At 42.4% G+C, this 14,620-nt stretch overlaps 2 protein-coding genes across 2 annotated transcripts; both read left to right on the forward strand.

The window, feature by feature from the left end:
• Nucleotides 1–401: 401 nt before the first annotated feature.
• Nucleotides 402–2,536, forward strand: LOC308175512 (caveolin-2-like; the record flags this gene model as incomplete). The annotated part of the gene is made up of 3 exons (XM_080551170.1): nt 402–614; nt 1,657–1,844; nt 2,386–2,536. 3 exons carry the CDS (start codon nt 402–404, stop codon nt 2,534–2,536), a joined length of 552 nt encoding a protein of 183 aa, XP_080407296.1.
• Nucleotides 2,537–4,655: 2,119 nt separating this feature from the next.
• On the forward strand, nt 4,656–6,865 carry LOC308175513 (caveolin-3-like; the record flags this gene model as incomplete). Its single annotated transcript, XM_080551171.1, has 3 exons — nt 4,656–4,744; nt 5,171–5,303; nt 6,524–6,865. 3 exons carry the CDS (start codon nt 4,656–4,658, stop codon nt 6,863–6,865), a joined length of 564 nt encoding a protein of 187 aa, XP_080407297.1.
• Nucleotides 6,866–14,620: the final 7,755 nt, after the last annotated feature.

Genomic DNA, 14,620 nt, shown 5'->3' on the forward strand with positions numbered 1-14,620 from the left:
TTGTCCTCCAGTGATCTCCAATGGATCAGTTGAGCTGGTCTGCCCATTCTCCCAGCAGGGTGTGTGTGTGTGTGTGTGTGTGTGTGTGTGTGTGTGTGTCTAGTGAATGTCCTCTCTCTGATATTTATATCTCAGGGAGGGAAGCTTCTCTCCCTGGGCGAGGGGAAGTGACCCACACACCAACGCAGGCTGGTTGGACATTCCAGGCAGGGCACTCTGCCACACTCACGCTCCCAATATAACCCACCGCAACGCCTGGCGCAGGGGCCTGATTGGTCACACTTTGTCTCAGAGTATGACAGCATGACTGTGTGTGTGTGTGTGTGGGGGTGTTGAGTAGGGTAGGGTGAGTGGGACTTTCAGTGGGAGTTTGCTACTCTCCCTTTGTTTGAATGGACACCATGGTGAAAGGGCTAGATCCTGACACAGAGATCGACCTGGGGGATTCTGAGTACTCTGAGGACTTTGATGACGATGATGAGATCCCAGTGCCCCTCTGGAAAGAGGAGGAAGAGGAGGAGGAGGAGGACGCTATAGCCACGTTAGTGGATGTCAGTGACACCAAGCCCCTGCTGAATGAGAGAGACCCCAGAGGAGTCAACAGCTGCTTGCAGGTACGTCACACAAAGCGAGAGGAGATAACTGCTGAACTGACTGTTTACAGTGTCTGAGGATGTTCTGTTAATGAATTACTGTGTTCTCTTAGTATGGAAAGTTAGATCTTTACCTTTTCTTTTTACTGTTTTCCCCTGCTTTTATATTCATTCTATGCTTGTATATGTTTTTATATTCACTTTATGTTCTTATTCCTGTTGTAAAGCACTTTGAGCTGCATTTCTTGTATGAAAGGTGCTGTATAAATAAAGCTTTACTTACTTACTTACTTACTTGACAACAGATACAAATATTGAGGTACAGATAATTGATGTTGGGTGCTGTGGGGTCAAATATCAAATATAATAATGTCATCTATCTAAACCTAATTCGAATCGAGCAAATCAAACAGAGATACCAAAATGTTTTTACGATACTACTAATCTGCTGTTTTGTGTTGTTGTACTGCCCTCCTGTGGGAATATTGTTGGTTGCAGTTTATTCATGTCAACATGTGAAGTCAACAAGTCGTCTAAATACCGGAAAACAAACCAACCAACCAACCAACAAACAAACAAACCAAACTGCTGCAGGTTAAAATGAGTTTGACACATCCTGTAAGGGATGTTACATGTGTGGTATGCACAAAAAAGAACTGCAGAGTCACTACCCATCTTAGTCGAGACCTCCATCTCTTCAGGTTACACCTTAACTGCTCCTCCTGAGACATCTACTGCCCCCCAGCACTGCGTCTCCTGAAGACACCCGTTTTTTTCCCCTCTACTGTGTCCCCTAAACACTTCTATTGCCCCCCTTGTACTGTTTCTCTGTTTCTCCAGTGTCTATATAATAATTAAAAAATTTTTTTTTAAGGTTCTAGGTTTAGAAGAAGGTGATAGAAGAAGGTTTTTCCTTCTATCAGTGGCCCCGGGCCTGAGCTGGATTACTCTTCCTGCTACGACTGGTGGATTGATGATTCAAGCACAGAGACTGCCAATGGCCCTGTATATGTGTGAGTTGACCCTGAGACAATGACCAATCAGGGTGTCTATCTGACTGCAGGTGACCTTTGAGGATGTGATAGCTGAGCCAGTGTCGCTACGCAGCACAGACAGGATATGGATCTGGAGCCACGCCCTGTTTGAGGTCACCAGGGTTTGGCTCTACAGGATCGTCACCGTCCTGCTGGCCGTCCCCGTGTCTGTCCTCTCTGGAGTCCTCTTCGCCATCTTCAGCTTCCTCCACATCTGGTATCAACACTAGACTGCAGTGGTTCAGTAGAGGCTGGTGGAGGTAGAAATCGGAGGACTGTTGTAATGATAAATGGACTGCACTTATATAGCGCCTTTGCTTCAAAAAGCTGCTCCAAAGCGCTTTACAACGGCCTCTCATTCACCCATTCACACACACATTCACACACCGGTGGCGGCAAGCTACCATGCAAGGCGCCGGCCCGCTCACTGGGAGCAATTTGGGGTTTCAGTGTCTTGCCCAAGGACACTTCGACATGTGGCCACCCGGGGCTCGAACCGCTGATCTGCCAACCTTGTGATCATTAGACGGCGACTCTACCTTCTGAGACACAGCCGCCCAAACACGTGCTTGATATCATTCCATGCATTACGATGAGCCCGTCCTCCGATTGCTACCTCCACCAGCCTCCCCTGGTCCGTATACTATAGGTTCTGTTCTATTTTTCCATCCTAAAATGGAAAATGGAAGTTCTGTTCTGATCTAGATTCTATTCTATTGTGTTTCTTCACTCACATGTGTTATATCTCTCCATCACAGGATGTTCAGCCCGTGTGTCCGGTATGCGCTGATCGGTACAGGTTGGCTGCAGACCCTGTGGACCGTTGTTCTGGACATTGCTGTGCGTCCATTCGCCATTGGTGCTGGAAGGTGCTACGCAGGCATGAGCGTTCGTCTGGCAGAGAACTGAGACCAACTTCTCACTGGGACTGAAATGATCCAAACCCCACGGAGGAATACCCTCATGTTTTAGGGGATGAAAAAAGCCTTTGTGAGATGTTTCCTCAACAGAGAGAGGACCAGGGGGCTTCAGTCTTCTGGGGGATCACAGGAGCTTACAACTGAACTGGGATCAGTTAATTAAAACAAATATATATAATAATAACCTTCTATATAACCTCCAATAGGGTGTCTTATGTGAGAAGTGCTTTTATGAAATGAGTAATTGAATAATAATTCATAATGGTAATATGAATAATGGAGTAATGGCCTGAGTAAAGGCCACATTAATTACCTAGCACACACTGAAACTGCTTCAAAGTGCACTCTTCTTGTTGGTTGATAGATACAGTGGGGTGAAAATGTGGGTGTCCCTGGTTTAAATGTCTGCTACAATTAATCTCCAAGTGATTGAAAGCAAACCTGAACACTAAATGCTACAAAGTTAAGAATTTTTAAATGATAAAAAAGGAAAAGGGCCCTGTGCAAAAGTTTGGGAACCCTTTTGGATTATTCTTTGTTACCTTTTGATGAATACTAAGGCCCAGACCAAGGTTATTTACTCGTCAGGGCTTCAATGAGTCAGGTGAATATAATTCCAGGGTTGAACTATATATTCTGAAGTAACTCCATACCTTCTAAAGTGTCTGACTATGGTGGCTGTTGTGTCTGGTCAAGATAGTTCACTTCCACCATCAAGGAGAGGGCTACAAAAAACTCTCACAACGTCAGAAACTTTAATACTATTGAAGATCTGTGGAGAGATCTCAAACATGCCGTGCATGCAAGAAGGCCGAATAATATTTCTGAGCTAGAGGTGTTCTGCCAGGAAGAATGGGGAACAATTCCAAAAACAAGAATTTAAAGACTCTTAGCTGGCTACAGGAAGCGTTTGCAAGCTGTTATAGTTGCCCGAGGAGGAGTTACTAAGTACTAGCTGACAGGGTTCCCAAACTTTTGCACAAGGCCTTTTTACTTGTTTTATTATTTAGAAACTGTAAAAAGTAAAAAAATGAGATGAAATATGACAATACAGTTTATGATAAACACATCCAGTATTATTTTACATTTTCAGTCAATTAAAAAAATGAATTGCCTTTAATTTCCTTATTTTCACCTACATCTATGTATCTTTGACAGATTATGACTATTATGAATAATACATAATACAAGTTGAATTCAGTAATAACATTAATAACCATACTGAAATGTATGCACTTATTGCAATGTAAGTTGCTTTGGATAAAAGCATCAGAGTCTAAATGGCATCGGCTTCAAGTGGGTTAAAGGTCTCTTGCTGTTCAGTGGTGCTACTATCCACATGTTTGATGTATTCATCCTCCCCCTGCAGTACATACGTACGGTGACCTGATTAGGTAACAGTGCCATCAGCTTTTTTCATGCAAACATGAATGAACCACTTAGCCCACAGACGCAGTCTGGAGTGGTCTCAGAGAGCACTGACAACCACAATGCATTCAGTTCACCCATTGTGTGTGTGTGAAATACAGTTCTATCTTATGGTTTTCCCATTAATAAGAAAAGAACATCATCCAAGACAACACAAGAGAGTTGAGGTGTGTTCGGTTCCTCATTGTGGGGAGGGGGGGGGGGGGTTCGACCTACTATAGAATAACACTGGCTGAATTTGATAAATATAGACTAAATGCCTCCTATGCATTACATTCTATTGACATCAGAATACAAACACCCTACCAAATCATATGTTTGTTGAGTTTGACAGGGTTAATGTTAGAAGTGAGAGCATTTTGTTTATTTGTTGTTTATCATCACAGCACATTCAGTAATTTAGGTGTGAGAGCAATATTGTATTAAATCACACTCAGAAGAACCTGCTCTGATACTGTCAAACTTAGCAGTGCAAGTGTCTTATAGTTAAGTGTCTTATAGTTAAGTGTCTTATAGTTAAGCCCAGAATCACCTATGACCAGTGTCTTATACATGACCTGTTGATATGGGAGCATTGCTGTGTGAGCACTCGTATAGCATAGTAGCAGGGGGAGTGTAGTGTCTTCACAAACAGAACCATACAGTAATAAGTGCAGAGTGGTCTGTCAGGGCTGTGTGAAATGCAACACAAGTACGCTCCACTCTTCAGGCACTGCTTAGGACCCCAGTGTGAGTTAAGGCACGAGTGTGGAGAATGGGACTGGAAGAGGTGTGTGTGCGTGTGTGTGTGTGTGTGTGTGTGTGTGTGTGTGTGTGTGTGTGTGTGTGTGTGAGAGTTAGGGAGAATGGGACTAGAAGGGGTGTGTGTGTGTGTGTGTGTATGTGTGTGTGTGTGTGTGTGTGTGTGTGTGTGAGTTAGGCTAAGTGTGTGTACTTGCCTGCAGTGGATGCATTTGCTAGGACAACCCAGGGCTATCAGCGCTGGCAGCTGCCTGCTGGCATTCCAGGGCTGACGTCACTCTGAGTGGCGGTGCAGAAGCCAGGACACAGCCACTCCCTGTCACACTCCCCACTGCATCTCTGACCACAGCAGCTCCAAGCCAGCGCACAGTGGCCGCCGTGTCTTTGCCTTCTTACCTCTCTCCCTTTACCAGCACCCTAGAGCTGCTCCATAGCTCTCTCCTCTCTCCTCCAGCCAGCCCATGACTGGGACCACAGCTGAGACCAACGACAGCATGGAGCAGCAGAATATCCAGTGGGACAGCAACACCAAGGAGATAGACCTCCTCAACAGGGACCCGAAGCACATCAATGAGGATGTGGTGAAGGTTTGTTTGTTTGTTTATTTGGATCCACCATTAGATACAGCAAATATGCAGTAGCTATTCTTCCTGGGGTTCGACAGTTGGGCTTTAAAACTAATGAGTGAACTTCAGCATAGTAACAGAGCAGCTAGGGACGTTTATCTGACATAGTATCCTTTGTGTTGTTGTGATTGTGTTCCTTAAGATATTTTCCCTTGAATAGCTACAGCTTACCTCTAAGGTTATTGGCCTCACAGATGAAGAACAGAATCGACATTGTATGTCTTATGTAATGTACTGTAGATACTGAAAATGGAAATACAATTTAAAAAAAGAAAATTAATTTGAGAAACAGGTTCCCTGAAACCACTGCACTAGACCATCTAGGGATATCAAGTCTTTTTTTCCGGGAAGGGAAAAGGGTGTGGCGTAGGAGTTGCATTGATGCAACAGTTGAGTTGCATTGATCTTATTATTTCTGTTTGATTTCATTTGGCTCTTAGGTCCATCTGGATCCATGGTTGTCGTATACTGATGGTATCAAGTGGACCAGACATTTTACTCTCAATATAATCAGAGAACGACATACTGGCTGTAATGATGAGTAATGATGAGTTGCCTGTTAGCTCATTTAGGGAGAGTTATAGACCAGTTGGTCTTGTAAAAGAAAATCAATACACACAATTTAAAACATTTGTTTAAAACAACAGCTTGTGACGGGCAGAGGTTTACATAACACATTGAGGCTATACAAACATCAGATAGTTGCAGTGTCACTACCCATCTCTTCAGGTTACACCTTAACTGCTCCTCCTGAGACTCCAGAGAGTCTACTGCCCCCCAGCACTGCGTCCCCTGAAGACACCTGTTTTTTCCCTTTACTGTGTCCCCTATGACTTCTATTGCCCCCCTTGTACTGTTTCTCTGTTTCTCCAGTGTCTATATAATAATAATAATTTAAAAATTGGTCTAGGTTTAGAAGATGATAGAAGTGATAGAAGTAGATTTTTCCTTCTATCACTGAGACTGCCAATGGCCCCGGGCCTGAGCTGGATTACTCTTCCTGCTACGACTGGTGGATTGATGATTCACTTGCTTAGTCAAATGTATCGAGTGGTATAAGTCGCTTTGGAATAAGGCGTCTTTGTGGCTAAATGCCCAAAATGTAAATGTAAAATGTAAAAGATAGTTTAGTCCCTGAAAGACAATCCAGATGTTGACGGCCTCTCTGTCTCCCCCTGCAGGTGGACTTCGAGGACATCATCGCCGAGCCGGAGGGAACACACAGTCTGGACGGGGTGTGGAAGCTCAGCTACACAACCTTCACCCTGTCCAAGTACTGGTGCTACCGCATCCTGTCGGCCATCTTGGGTATCCCTCTGGCCCTGATCTGGGGCCTCCTGTTCGCCTGCCTCTCCTTCTGCCACATCTGGGCCATCATGCCCTTCGTCAAGAGCTGCCTGATCGAGTGCGTGTGTATCGGACGTATCTACTCCCTGATAGTGAAGACCTTCTGCGACCCGTTCTACGAGTCCGTGGGGAAGATATTCAGTAGTGTGCGAGTGGTTCTACGCAAGGAGGTCTAGGGGGAAGTGGCGGTTTTAGCGTTTAGCATGCCATGCTAAAGTCTGGAGCAGTTTTGCATGTCACTATGTCACAAAACATAAAGGTGGTCTAGGCATGTGCTATGGGCTGCGCTGTGAGCGCCAGGGAGCAGAAAGATTTCAAAACTAAGAATATACTTCATACGCTTCAGGGCGTCACAGAACGCTATATTGACTGGGGTTGCCTTATACTGCAAACAAAGTAAAAAGATGAGACACATGAGACACGTGTCTTCTATACAGTAACTTGCATGCCTTATCGATACAAGCATGCGGCACATTGTTAACTTGTAGGAAAGTTTTACCGAGTTTTATCGATTGTGTTTCTTTAAATGTCAAATAAATATCATCAGAGCAGAGGGTATAATAACACACTACAAAAACCACATTAACACACACAGAGTAGGCTAGGCTAATAACAGAGCTACATGACTACACAGCCCAGAACATACCCCTTCTCTTCTGTCTGTGTGTTGTGCTTCCTGCTTGTATTCTTTCTTCCACTATCGTGCCGATGAATTGCACGGCATTCTGGGATTCCATAACACTCCGTTTGTGACTATGTTCGGAGTGTGGTGGTTCTTAAAAACCTCTGTTTGGAGGGCTATGTACTGTAGCCCTACCACTTGGCCCTAGCCCTACATGAAAACAAGAATTGGACACCCCTCTCCTACGCACAAACGGAGGGGGAGGGCTAAAATGAAGGGCCAAGGGGGGAAATGGGATTGGGCCCTAGTTGTGCCTGAAAAACACACGACACAGTGACCAGAAAACATAGCCTACATACCCACGAGACCGGGGAACATAGGACCCAGGGAACATAGGACCCAGGGAACATAGAACCTGGGGAACATAGGACCCAGGGAACATAGGACCAGGGAACATAGGACCCAGGGAACATAGGACCCAGGGAACATAGGACCCTGCTTTTCAGGACCGGGGAACATAGGACCCTGCTTTTCAGGACCGGGGAACATAGGACCCTGCTTTTCAGGACCGGGGAACATAGGACCCAGGGAACATAGGACCCGGGGAACATAGGACCCAGGGAACATAGGCCCCTTCTTTTCAAGACCGGGGAAGATAGGACCAGGGGAACATAGGTACTCTTATTATATTGAGAGTAAGCCTGGTCCACTTGATACCATCAGTATACTACATACATGGATACAGATGAACAGAAGTGCCAAATCAAATCAGACAGAAATAATATGATCAACTCCTCTGTCCACCCAGTATAATTTGCGGGAGGTTTTCCATTATCACGTTCAAGTTGCCTAGCAACGCCGGGGCAGAGCGCTCCGCTGTCCGACAGCAGAGAGACAGGATAAGGGAGTGCAAGAACACACACACACACACACACACACACACACACACACACACACAAACACACACACACACACACACACACACACACACACACACACACACACACAAGAAATTACTCCAAAACAGCACTATAAGAATTGTGAGTCAGGTTTATTATATTTATACGCAGCAATTTCACCATTGAATCACTATTTACTATTTTGTATTAAATATAAGATGCATGTTTGCCACAACGTTCAGATGTAACGAACATCATCATGCACCACAGCCCCGCCGGTCCCTAATGTAGAATGGCCGCTGTGTAGTGGTAAAGCATAGACATTTACATTTACATTTACATTTTTGCCATTTAGCAGACGCCTTATTCCAAAGCGACTTACAATCGATACAAGTAAGTGAATCATCAATCCACCAGTCGTAGCAGGAAGAGTAATCCAGCTCAGGCCCGGGGCCATTGGCAGTCTCAGTGATAGAAGTAAAACGTTTTTTGTTTTTTTTGTTATATATATAGACACTGGAGAACAGAGAGACAGTACAAGGGGGGCAGTAGGATTCATAGGGGACACAGTAAAGGGAAAAGCGGGTGTCTCCGTTAGGAGCAGTTAGGAGCAGCATAGAGGTGGTGGTCTACCCTACCTGATCATGGACTCTGGGTCTGGCCCTTTTGGAATCTGAATCCATTAACACTTTTAACCTGTTCTTATCGGTCCTATTTTTCAGGTTTTCTGCTCGAAATGACATGCCCACAGTGAATATAGAATATCTCCACAATCACAAGGGCCTTCATAATGATCTTGGTATCAAATGAAAGCTAACACCTGTGGGGTGGCTGTAGAAGTGTCAGAATCAAAATCTATGTTACTGTGTCAGAGTAAATAGAGCTAGAGCATTGTGAACAATCTCAAATTCACTCTCTGCCTAAAAAAACAACAGCTTCTAACAGAGTTTGTGAAGGAGATTACTGGGCTGAACTACTATAGTAAAGTACACTCCAGTGGAGGCTGGTGGAGGTAGAAATCGGAGGACGGGCTCATTGTAATGCACGAAATGGAATGAGGAATGGTATTTCATATCTTTCCATTCAACTCCGATTTCTACCTCTACTAGCCTCCACTGGTACATTCACCTACTGCACCATAGGTTAGTCCTTCCCTGGTCTGTGGACTGATAGAAACAGCACTGATCTGTGAGACCACCAAGGACGGCTCATGATTGATCGATTCTCTTTTCTGCAGCACATAGAATATATTTTTATTTTATTTTTTTGTAAGATTTTATTTTCATTTTCCATTTTCTTTTTACACAAAACATTATACACACATTACTTGACAAACATCACAACACATCACAACTTGACATACATCACTACACATCACAACTTGACATACATCACACACATCACAGCTTGACATACATCACAACACATCACGACTTGACATACATCACAACACATCACAACTTGACATACATCACAACACATCACAACGTGACATACATCACCACACCTCACAGCTTGATATACATCATAACACATCACAACTTGACAAACATCACAACACATCACACCTTGACAAACATCACAACACATCCTAACATCCCAAAGCCCCACTTCTTTTTTTTTTTTTTTTTAAACCGTCTAAAGTCTATCCCAGTTTACCCCCTATACTTTAACTAATAATTCTAATGCATACTCAAATTAATCTCTTAGTACTATGTTTCTTGCACTATCTTTACGTCTTAGCTAAGGCCTTCACTATCTCTCCCCATATCTTTTCAAACTGATCTTTCTTATTATTGTCTATGGCTAAATTCTTCTCTATATTGGTATAATAAAGAATTTCGTTTTTCCATTGTTGTAGTGTTGGAGGTTTAATTGATTTCCAACTTCCAAGTATTAGTTTTTTAAATATAATTGATGAGTACATAATTATCCACCCCCTAGGGTATCTTACTGTGGCTACATCCTGGAAAAGACAGATTGAAGGATCAAATTTGAATCTTTCCTTATGTACCCCTGAGAGCCAATGTTCTATGTCAACCCAGGTTTTCTGTACTCTGGGACACTCCCAGAATGCGTGTATTAGTGAGTCTTTTTTTCCACACTTTAAACAGTTATCTGATACATTACTATAATACTTATGGATTTTATCTCGCGTGTGGTAGACTCTATACATTATTTTATATTGGATTAAACGTAGATTTTCATTAACTGTCATGTCATTTGTAGTATTCCAACACTCTTTCCATTTTAAACCTATATCTGTTCTTCCTAGGTCTCGATTCCACATCTCAATCCTACTTTCTAACAGTTTTTCAGCTACATAGGACTTCTGTAGAGTTCTATAAATTTTACCTATCAAATTCTTATCAATTTCTCCATCAAATATGATATCCTCAATTGTACTCTGCTGCCCAAATGATTTTAAATTAAAATTTAGATTTATGTAGCTTCTTAGCTGCATGTATCTGAAATATTCAGCGTTGGCCAACTTATATTTACTTTGGAAGTCGTGCCATGGAATAATGGTATCCCCTCCTACTAAGTCGTTTATAGTTTCTATTCCCCTTGTTCTCCATGTAGACCAATTTATTGTAGCATTCTGAAGAGCTATCCAAGGATTATTCCACAAAATAGTACTTTTTGGGATTGATATTGATTCTCCCAGTATCCTCTTAATTTTTTTCCATGACGTTTCTATATTATTTACAATAAAGCTTCCTTTTTTCTTAGTCTTATGTTCTGAAAATAAAAGAGTTAAGAGGTTTTGGGGATGTACACCTGAATCTTCAATGTGGATCCATTGTTCTTCTGCTGTGTGTTGGACTATATGCCTCAGATAGAACCCCTGGGCGGCCAGTTGGTATAGCTCCAAGTCTGGAAGGTTAAAGCCCCCCTCTGACATAGGAAGGTGTAAAATATTCCTTCTAATTCTGTGTGTTTTCCCTGCCCATATAAAATCTGTTATGGCTGAGTATACCATATTAAAGTACTTTTTGGGTGGAGTAATTGGTATAATTGAAAACAAAAAAAGAAACTTAGGAAGCCATGCCATCCTAAACAAGTTTATTCTGCCTGTCAGATTTATAGGAAGATTTTTCCATTTACTTAAAGTCTCTTTCATGTTATTGAGTAGTGGAATAAAGTTCTCTCTATAGATCTGAGTTTTTTTGTCACTAATTAAGCAACCTAAATATTTAATATTTTTTGTCCACTTAAATGGTAATTGTAATTCTGGGTTTATTCTTTTTTGTTTACCAATTGCCAATATATAATTAAAATAAGAATATAATTTTTTAATAGTTCACTTACTTCTCGCCTTAGTTTATTACTTGTTTGAGTTAAAAGTGATCTTTTTTAATCACCTTTTCACACTGTACTTTTGATTGATGCTTGAATAAATGACTTGTTGTTCTGCCTCACTCTAATGTCCTTGGTTCTCATCCACATGGGTAGGATGTGTCTGCCTGTGTGACGGATATGGAGAATGTACTGGAAGAACTCACAGTATTCACAGCTAGACTGATCTACACATTGTGACGTTAGAATTATAAGGTTCTATCTCCATTTTTGTCAAAATTGAGTTTTTTTACATAATCTGATCCATTAGGTGTTTATTAATGCCTGTGTGGTGTTATTTTTTAAATGTTGATTTTGTTGTTGTTAGTAATTAATAAAATACAAAGGTTCCATCTCACAGAACATAATGGAATGTAAAAACTTTGACGCTCAATATCTCTGAACTGCCCTGAACGGAGATAGAACCTTATCATTCTAAACGGAGATAGAACCTTATCATTCTAAACGGAGATAGAACCTTATCATTCTAAACGGAGATAGAACCTTATCATTCTAAACGGAGATAGAACCTTATCATTCTAAACGGAGATAGAACCTTATCATTCTAAACGGAGATAGAACCTTATCATTCTAAACGGAGATAGAACCTTATCATTCTAAACGGAGATAGAACCTTCTCATTCTAAACGGAGATAGAACCTTCTCATTCTAAACGGAGATAGAACCTTCTCATTCTAAACGGAGATAGAACCTTATCATTCTAAACTCACGATCTGTGTATCTCTAGGTCAAGCCAATAGAAGCCCCAGGTCACACTAATGACCTCCTGGAATGTTCCTGTCTGGCTGCATCTCCACCTAGGATGGTAATTACACCACCATGATCTTCACACACATCAACTACTGCATAACAAGCTGGTCACAAGCAAATCCCACAACCTGCAAAGCACTCGAGTCACTATACAAACAAACAATCAAAACACTAGACAAGACACTAGCCAAGACACTTTCACCACTGCACAATACTGAAGAACACAACATTCTAAGCTGGGACAATCTGAAAACCTACACAAACCTCTGCCTTGTCTATAAAACCTACACAAACCTCTGCCTTGTCTATAAAACCATCCACAACTTAGCCCCACCACCACTTAACACCTTCATCTCACGACCAGGAAGTACAGCACGCACCACAGGGGGTGTCACCAGAGGGGACTGCGCCATCCCATTTAGGAGGAGTGCCTTTAGTCAGTCTGCCTGGTCAGTTATGGTGCTTTTCCACTACAGGGCTAGCCCGGGTCGACCCAGGGGTCACGTGAATGGAACCTGATTCCAGGGCACCTCAAAAAATTAGGCACCTTTAAATCATTTAGGAAGCACCTAAAACAGTGGATGATCAACACACACACCTGCCAACATTGAAATGTCCTGTGCTATACCTGTATGTCATGTGTACCGCCTGTCTGTGTACCGCCTAACATGTCTTACCTGTACAGTCTGTGTGCTTGTTTTTAGTCTGCTTACCGAATATGTACCCTCCTTTTAACCGCCTATGATTAATGTATGCTCTTTTAACCCCCTATGATTAATGTATGCTCTTTTAACCCCCTATGTTATGCCCTTAAGCTAAATGCTTGTCCCGTCTTTTCCCTTCTTGTTTTTAGTTATTTTTTTCCCCCCCCCCCAAATTTCGTTGTATGGTACCTGTACTGTATTAATGACGATAAAGACCATTCATTCAATCGTTCATTCATTCATTAACACCTTCATCTCACGACCAGGAGGTACAGCACGCACCACAGGGGGTGTCACCAGAGGGGACTGCACCATCCCATTTAGGAGGAGTGCCTTTAGTCAGTCTGCCTGGTCAGTTAGAGGGGCACGTCAATGGAACCTGATTCCAGGGCACTTCAAAGAATTAGGCACCTTTAAATCATTTAGGAAGCACCTAAAACAGTGGATGATCAACACACACACCTGCCAACATTGAAATGTCCTGTGCTATACCTGTATGTCATGTGTACCGCCTAACATGTCTTACCTGTACAGTCTGTGTGCTTGTTTTTAGTCTGCTTACCGAATATGTACCCTCCTTTTAACCGCCTATGATTAATGTATGCTCTTTTAACCCCCTATGTTAGGCCCTTAAGCTAAATGCTTGTCCTGTCTACTTTTTTGCGCCTAGGTCTAACCCTAACCCTATATTTAATCTTTTAAATGTACTTTTTTCCTCCAGGGAGCCGTATAAAACATCATGTCATACGGACTGCGGATGAAAACTAGCTTTCGGGCTAACTCTGGCGTATTTACAATTTATTTTTTGTTTTATTAATATGCACTGTCCCTTGAATAAATAAATGAATCTGAATCATCACTTCCTGCCCTCCAGACATCTCCACTAACAGGTGTCTGAGGAAGGTCAACAGAACCTTACAGACTGGCGTCACCAGACTGACCAGCCAGGGACCAGAAGGTTCTGTGACGGCTTCTACCCCACGGCCATGAGTCTGATGGATGATCATCTGTCCTGTTGACCACTGACTCTTCCACACACAACTTGAACTAACTCACCAACATGCTGCTATTGATTTTCTGCGCTTCCAGTCATCCCGATCCTCCACACATCTGGCTAGCTCCCTGATCTTCCATACATCTTCCATACATCTGGCTCCCAGAGAACCAGTCTGCTGGCTGGCAGCTCCTGGTGTCTCTGGCAGTGACCTGCCAGCCTCATTCTCCTGACTGTTTGTTTTTTCTTCGCTTATCCTTGGTGACCCCCCATACAGATGCTTGTTGGTAATATGCTCACTCTTGCTCAGAGGAGACAGATCAACACTTTACAATCCCAATTATCTAGTTAATTATCTAGTTAATTGTCGAAAGAATGGTAAGTCTGTTAGTTGTTGTAGGAGTTACTAAGGTCCTGTTGATAGAAAATCTATTTGTGCAAAGTGTCTGTCTAAACGTGTATAATTAATAATGAAAAATGTTATCATCAAAATACACTTTTCAAATACCTTTTAATAAAACATTCAAGAGGGTCAACATTTTCAAACAAATATTAAAGTTGAAGTTGCGTGGCAGTAGCTCTTATGATATCTGTGATGTGAA

The sequence above is a fragment of the Nansenia antarctica genome (genome assembly GCF_963989245.1).
Source record: "Nansenia antarctica genome assembly, contig: SCAFFOLD_382, whole genome shotgun sequence".
Taxonomy (NCBI): Eukaryota; Metazoa; Chordata; class Actinopteri; order Argentiniformes; family Microstomatidae; genus Nansenia; species Nansenia antarctica.